The sequence below is a fragment of the Saccostrea cucullata genome, unplaced genomic scaffold (assembly GCF_032062105.1).
Source record: "Saccostrea cucullata isolate Sc308-1 unplaced genomic scaffold, CSIRO_AGI_Scuc_v1 ctg411, whole genome shotgun sequence".
Classification (NCBI taxonomy): domain Eukaryota; kingdom Metazoa; phylum Mollusca; class Bivalvia; order Ostreida; family Ostreidae; genus Saccostrea; species Saccostrea cuccullata.
In genome coordinates, this window is record NW_026927468.1 from 272,520 (window position 1) to 280,349 (window position 7,830).

Here is a 7,830-nt window from a genome sequence, read left to right on the forward strand (position 1 = left end):
ATATATATATATATAGACGGTAATTATATATATATATATATATATATATATATATATATATATATATATATATATATATATATATATATATATATATATATATATATATATATATATATATATATATATATATATATATATAGTAAATATGTAAGCATATATAGTAAAAATAATTAAAAAGAAAACACGAAGACAACAAAGTAAAGCATTAGCGCTTTATTTATATCAAGTTTTTTATATATATATATATATATATATATATATATATATATATATATATATATATATATATATATATATATATATATATAAGTAAATGCAACAATTAATTATCGTATTTGTGTTACCTAGCTAGGAGGGTAGATTTAACTTTTTATTTTAATTTAAAATTTTATTTATATCTAATTAAGGTCAGACGAGACGTTCCTTAATAATAGACAATCTTTTCATGGATTTTGTCATTGAAGTATTGCTACTTAAACATGTTTACTCACAAAAAATTGAGGTACCTTACCAGGCAATTCTGCAAGATACCAGGGGTAAGTGTTCCTTCTAGAATTCTTTTGGGAAGAAAAATAATTTTCCAATTTCAAATGTTTAAGTGTTTTGTAAAAAAGTTTAGAAACTGGTTTAGAAATCAGAATATTATAAAGATTTTGAATATTTTTCATACATTACGAAGATATACAAAACAGATATTGAGCGTCTGACCTTAAACGGTGTCCACAACTATATAGTAAATAAATTTAACATTAGTGCTAAATTTTAAAACCACTGGATTCTATTGACAGCAAAAAAAAATCACCTGGGGAATGCTAAAAACTGATTTGCGTATAAACAGTTAGAAACCTCGGACCAGCTCTCAACAAGTTTCAGCAACGAGTTATCGTTCTTAACGGCGAACCCTAGGGGAAAGTTGACAGGCCTAAATATAGGTATCGGGATAACTTTTCAAATGATTTCAAATTGAATTCAATAAAAATACTCTATTTTGTACATAATTCTATTTGAATCGTAAAGTACGGGTAAAAGAAATATGACATTGATTACGACGTCATAATGGATCTAACACCAAAAATTAGATTAAAGTAATTTTCTTGATCTTGACCTTAACACAAGGGAACTTAGTACGAAAGCTAAACGAAAAAAAAAAAGAAAGATAAGTAAAATAATCTTTAAAAATACTTGAAAAGTTAACCATTTAAAATTTTTTGACGTCTTTTCAGAAATCAAATAATATTATCAAATACTAGTGTTGCACTGGTGCAGATTTTGAATTTACAGGGAAATCTTTGACAGGTCCTTGTTTTGTTGTTTAAATATATGTAGCTTCTTCTTTAAAAAAGAAAACCCATATCATACATTTTATAAAGTATAAAAATCTTAAGATATGCAATTAAGATTTGAGCAAATATAAAAAATGTTTTGAATTAAAGAAGCGCTTTTCTAACAGAAATTTATGTTGACGATTGTGAAGAATCCATGGTACAAAGAGAAACAGGGAGAAAATATATATAAAAAATTAAATTAAAAGAAAAAACAGAAGTAAAAATCGAAAGAAATAGATGGGATTTTTTTGCATTTTAAAATGTATTTTGTGTTTCGTATGCTTATTTCGCCAACCAGATTTAATGCTTCTTTAAAAACAATTCCATTGTTTTTATTTGTAATAAACTCAGATAAGTAATCATTGTAAATAGCAAGGAGATAAACACCAAAGAGAAAAAACGAATATGAACATTTGCATATAGTAGATCAATACACAATAAGCAAATGCTGAATGAGCCTTCTATAATATCAGGAGAGTAAAAATGATAATAAAACAAAATGAAAAAGAAAGCAAACAATTTATTGTCTTTTAATAAAAAAAAAGGAGTAATCAACATGTATTTACAAGTTCTGTGTATTAACAACTCACTTATTTCTAAATAATTTTAAAATTACCAGAAACTGCAATTATGTGATCATGGATAAGTTTAAAAAAATATGTTTTCTTTAGATTCATGTATCTACCAACCCGATGATAGACCATGTGTGTTCAAATCTCATCAGAAGTTTTTGAAGACAGGATGTTTATTTTTCTGTAGAAAAAAAAAATTACTTTAACTTATATGAGCATGTACATTGTATGATACAGGTAGTATACATGTACATATCATGTTTCCCTAATGAGCTACATGTTAATATTTTATTACTTTTAAGGACTATATCTTATTTGGTGATGGACAGGATATTTAACATTGCAATCTGATATATTTACATTCCAATGTCTTCGTCCGATATAAAATTATAAATTGTTAAAATACTTTATTTTCACATAGATCTTCTGATCATCGATAGGCGCGGTTAAAACAAATCACGTGCAGGCCGAGACAAATAGAAACAGAAGCAGGGCTTGTATGACACGAATGTGCGGAATCAAGAGCATGTAAATATAAGGAATAACTGTCAGATTCTTGGTTTTATGACGATGATCAATGGATGAGCTTGCATTATAATTTAATGCATAAACGCCCTCCGCGTTTACGCAAATTATCACGCAAACTACTCGAATGATCACATCAGGAAACCAAAAAATTAGAAAGCCATTCCTTTAATATACCATCAAATGGAGATATCTAAAAGAACCATTGTATTACTACATCTGCTTTACTTCCAACATGTACTTGTATAACCTCGATCGATCTACTGTAAAAGCACAAATATTCGTGGGGGATTAAATTTCGTTTATTTCGTTGTTAACAATATTCAACGAAACTAAATCCCACTCGAAATTTTATATAACTACATATTGAATAGGGTTACTTTCACAACAACGAAATTAAATGCCCATGAAACTATTTTTGAAGACAAAACAACGAAATTTTATGCCCACGAAAATTTGTGCTTCTACAGTATATATTGAGAGTTTCAGAATTTTTTTTCTTTTTAAAATAAAGCTTTTGTTTTCATGCCACACGCACCCGAGCTCTTCTTACTGAAATTCAATTTCAAGTCCTTTTTTATGTTACTCATTTTTTAAAATAATTATTATCGTATCATTTTAGTGCACTTAATTTGAAGTTTAACTTTTAATCACATCTAACATTTATCAGAAAAATTCTTAAATAACGTTATATTGGCTATTAGGTAACTTTTCTGTCTATAACATGTATTACTCATGCTTCTGTTTTATAGAAGTTTACACTTACCTGTTGTGGTCTTCTTATTCCCATTTCTGACAGCGGATCATGATGAGAATCCTGAACATTCCTTAATGCTTGAAATGCCTAGAAATGCATTTGTTTTAATATAACAGATTCAAAGATGATGTGCTTCCATTGAATCGGATTGTATAAAAAGAAGAATGTTTTTAAAAGAATAACACAAGAAATATCGGGGTATGGAATATATTTTTTTAAACTTAAGATTTCTTTATTTATTTTAAGTTGTAGTTTTTCAGTAATAAAGGAAAGTCTTATGTATTACCTCGCGTGTTACTTTTATTGGACATTTATGAACTATCCATTGTACAGTTTTAAAACATGGGGGTGTGGTTAACGATCCCTTATATGTATAAAATCTACGATCGTAGGGGAGGACGTCCAGAGGTGATATTCCACATAATGAGACTTCCGCATGTGAGGAACCAACATTCATTATGCAGTGTTCTTTAATGAAACTTTGTTGAAGTTTTTCTGGATGACATGGCGGTTCTACAAAAGATTTTTCTTATTTTTTTGTGTGTTCACACACTGTCAGATATTCTATGCAAAAAGAACCTTTAAGCTGTTTGACAAAATAAAAATAACCTAATATATAACATTTTACTGTTAGTTAACATTTTTTATGAAACAGGCAACCTATACTGATGGTAAAGAAAGCGTAGTTTTAACTGGGTAATTAACATTCTCTGCAGATCATTTTTTTTTATCATAATCAATGTTATTTGATATGTTATATATGCACATATATATGACATGATTTACGTGTTTCTCGTGTCTCTATTGTATATCCTTTACCATTATACATCCTTATTTTCCTGTAGTATGTAGTCATTATTTCGCTCAGCGTTTTAGCAAACCTCACTTTACAACGACGATGCTGAAGAAAAAAATGTACATGTTTTAGCAAATTATGAATCTCTATATGCAAAAATAAAGAAAGATTTCCGATTTAACTATTACTTTTACAAAATGCATTGTAAACATTTGTACAAGTAAAAGTTTTACAATACCCCTTTGTAGCGTCTTCTGTTGTAATGACGTGCATAGTCCTTGTCGTGCCCTTTGTTACAAATCTTAAAAAGAAACAGTTTCTGATGAATTTGTGTGAACAAAGAATAAAAAAAAGCTAAATGCATCTAGCTCACCTGATCATGAGCTGAAAACTCAAACGGGCTTTTAAATAAAATTTATCCATTGTAGTTAACTTTAATATTTATATTAACAACTTGGTCAATTTTCGACTTAACTTGCCAAATGCATTCCCAGGAAAAAAGAAATTAAAATCAAGCATTTTAATTAAGCAACACACACTCATTCAAGGAGGGAAGACCCGTCCTGGATTATAAATAACTAGTGAAAATTTGATGGGAAGTTTGATGCCTCTTCTCAATAACAACTTGGAAAGGTCAAACGAAAGAAGACGGAAAAAGCTTTTTCACCATTTTTAAGAAGCTATTACCCTGGCTGGGTTAGAGCGCGACTATAGCAGTCGATGAAAGTCTTACATTGGATTATATAGGAAAACTTCTTTTAAACAATCCCCTTGTCAAGAATAAAAATTTAATATCAAGTCATTTTGTAAGGAACATCCTCCTGTACAATGTGGATTAAATTGGTTAATCTTAAGAGAAGATAAGGACTCAAAAACTTTATAAAGGAAAAGAAAGGACAGATCTTGACACATTTTCTTAAAAGATTTATATTCATATGAAAGCGTCCCCAGGTAGAATAGATTCAAGTTTATTTAAATCATGATACTTGAGGGTATGAAGAGCCACATCAGGCAACTATAGTTTTAAATTTGATTTGTTCGTACAAATGGATGCCCCTGGAACAATTGTTAAAACTTTTGCTTCAGAGTTGCGGTGTAGGGCGTTGATCCTTACATTGTACGTATCAGACTCAATCCCTAAACAATGATGTGAAGACCGGTCCTTCGGATGAGACCGTATGTATACACCGAGGTCCCATGCCAAAGCAAGTGCTAGAACAAACAAATAAATCTCTTACTGCTCAATGGCCCTAAGGTCTTAGTACAAATCTGAATTTAAAGCTCTCCAGCAGATGTATATGCCTGTACATGTACGTAGATGCATCGAATAATAAGTGAAAAATTTTCGATGGGTTTTTAAACTAATAATCAGCAAACATTATATGAAGGCTTCCTCAGCTTGTTTCGAATGAGATTTTTTCAAATACATGTATAGCAAAATCATAATTAGTCATTTTAATAAGTAAAACATATCTAAATTTTGTAGATGTTTTCAATGTTGAGACCAGTATGAGGATAGTAAACAATCTTGACATATCTTCTTAAAATGAGAAAAGCTATGAGAAGTCCTATCATACATGTAATACCCCCACCTCATTTTACCTGGTATATATTTCAAACCAATAATTGGACCAAACATAATTTCTACAAATTCCCTAAATATCGTTTTTATGGATAACTAATCTAATAATATTATTTTTCAAACGTCTTTATGGTCTCTTATATGTCCTTGTTCATCTTCTTCCTATCTATCGTTGTCATTGTCATGTTGTACCTTGAAACATGATAGATGATTTATTATTTCAACTGAAATTAAATTTAAAATGTTTTTTTTACAACTGTGTAGTAAAACCAGAATAACATTTACAAATATATTCTCTTAATTGTATATCGTAATAATTAATTTTATCTTTATATTTTGACATACGGTATTTCCACATTTTTAATGTTAAATGCCAAAAATCTTTTGATGAATGTACTTACCTTGATCATTACCGATAGAACAACCAATCATTCTGGCCTAAATTTAGCGTATGTTATGTTTTTGTACCTCGTGTCATAAAACACCAAGTGAGCCTGAAAGGAAAAAAAATACCATGACTTATAAAATCCATTGCATGCATTAAAGGAGAAATAACTACCATTCTGTGCAATATAAAGAAGCAACCGTTAAGACGTTTTTTTTTTTTTCTTTTTCTATCTTTTTATTTTACATAAAAATAATCTTATGCATCTAACGCTTTTACCGTTATTCCTCTAATTTGAATAAAAGATTTTTTTCTACATTCAATTGCCAAGACATGTAAACGAAAATGAAATTCAGAATCTTTTGTTGTTGTATTTAGGACTTAAAATAATCCTTGTCATACCTCCATGGGATAAAATTTTTTGTTTTATAGAGTGTTCTGAACCTTTCCTCCTCTTTTTTACCAGCATGAATGTGCAGCTGTGCGAAGTTGTATGTTCTACGTCTTCTATATGGAACATGGCTAAGGGTTATTTTTCCTCGTTTCTCTTTATTCACTTTGAAGTGCGGTGAATGTCCTTTTGAATTAAAAAAAAAACGGAGATAGTTTGCTTATTAGTGACACATACACGTGATGTTTTCATCGCAACTAGATTTTTTTTATTTCATAATATTATTTTTCTTATATATTCCAAGCTCTCTGATTGGCTCAAACTTGATCACATGATTAATTATATAACAGCATAAAGACTTGAGTTACTATTTATAGATTCTTAAATGCATATTGACTTAATGCTTTTAAATATGGAAATAATTTTCTGTAAAACAACATTTATTGCTGAATTCTAAACAGGTAAGACAGAGTATGACTTGATTTCTCTACAAAAACTTGTACTTTAACTCTTTATTTATAATTGTGATGTTCTGTAATAAGAAGAAGGTATGGTTTCCATACAAATTTTGCCCTGTGATTTTCTAAAAAATGAAACTGGTGTTAAGTTGAAAACTCATGCTTTTTAATTAATTGAAATTCAATGCAGAAAAATCATACAATTCATTTTTCTCACATGTGTTTTTAAATGCTAATTATGACGTCATAAACATGTGCATTTTCCCGTATTTTCTTAAAAAGTTGCAGAAGACACCAATTTTCAATGGAATTTTCTTTCAGATAACATTGTCCACAGGCTTCGCCCACAAAGATCTTGAGATATATGATTTGTTATTGAATTTTGCACAAAATGTCAAAAAATTAACGTGAGCGACAGCTGTGGACACTGTTTTCTAAAGGAAAATCACCCTTGAAATGTGTCATTTTGAGGCTTTTTCTGTTGAAAACAGAGAAATGCTTTACATTAATGACATCATATTTGCACAATGGTAAACCTTCATGCCATATCCTTTCCTGATTTATCAGAGTCATTTATTTAACTAATATTTAAGCCAGTTTCAAAACTTTTTGATGTCATTACATTTTAGGGCGCAATAAAGCTAAAACCATACCTTCTTCTTAGTAAGACATAGGATTGCCCTGAAGAAGAATCTACTTTATGTTAAAACATATAATAGATATGTATTTTCAAAAATCAATACAAAACTTAATTAGACAAATTAGTCTTTATGCGAATAAACTGACAATAGTTTTGCTTCGTTTGATATTGTAAAAACAAAATGAAGAGAATTTGAATTGAAAATTGTCATTTATTTTGATCTAATAAATGACGAGACAAATCATGAAAAAATACTAATTAAACAAAATGACAAACTTTACACAATCATAAAAAACATGTGCATAAAATTAACAAATACATTTTGTTAAGCCATTTATCATAGGTGGGGCATAAAAAATCGCCCATACAGTTTTAAACCTTCCTAAACACTAGTAT

The 7,830-nt window shown here is 29.1% G+C and overlaps 1 protein-coding gene across 1 annotated transcript; it reads right to left on the bottom strand.

Annotated features, from left to right (window-relative positions):
- Window positions 1-1,828: 1,828 nt before the first annotated feature.
- On the bottom strand, window positions 1,829-6,047 carry LOC134274568 (nacrein-like protein). The gene is made up of 6 exons (XM_062756844.1): window positions 5,962-6,047; window positions 4,217-4,279; window positions 3,969-4,083; window positions 3,469-3,695; window positions 3,192-3,269; window positions 1,829-2,081 (listed from the first exon to the last, which is right to left on the bottom strand). The coding sequence occupies exons 1-6, from the start codon at window positions 5,968-5,970 to the stop codon at window positions 2,049-2,051; spliced, it is 525 nt and encodes a 174-aa protein (XP_062612828.1). The 5' UTR covers window positions 5,971-6,047; the 3' UTR covers window positions 1,829-2,048.
- Between the last annotated feature and the right edge of the window lie 1,783 nt (window positions 6,048-7,830).

What these genes read in the sequence shown, in the direction of transcription:
- LOC134274568 (XM_062756844.1), bottom strand. An exon ending in ACAGAAGACGCTACAAAGGG is followed by an intron (nt 4,084 to 4,216) that starts GTATTGTAAAAC and finishes TTTTTTCTTCAG; the next exon opens with CATCGTCGTTGTAAAGTGAG. An exon ending in CAATAAAAGTAACACGCGAG is followed by an intron (nt 3,270 to 3,468) that starts GTAATACATAAG and finishes ATGCATTTCTAG; the next exon opens with GCATTTCAAGCATTAAGGAA.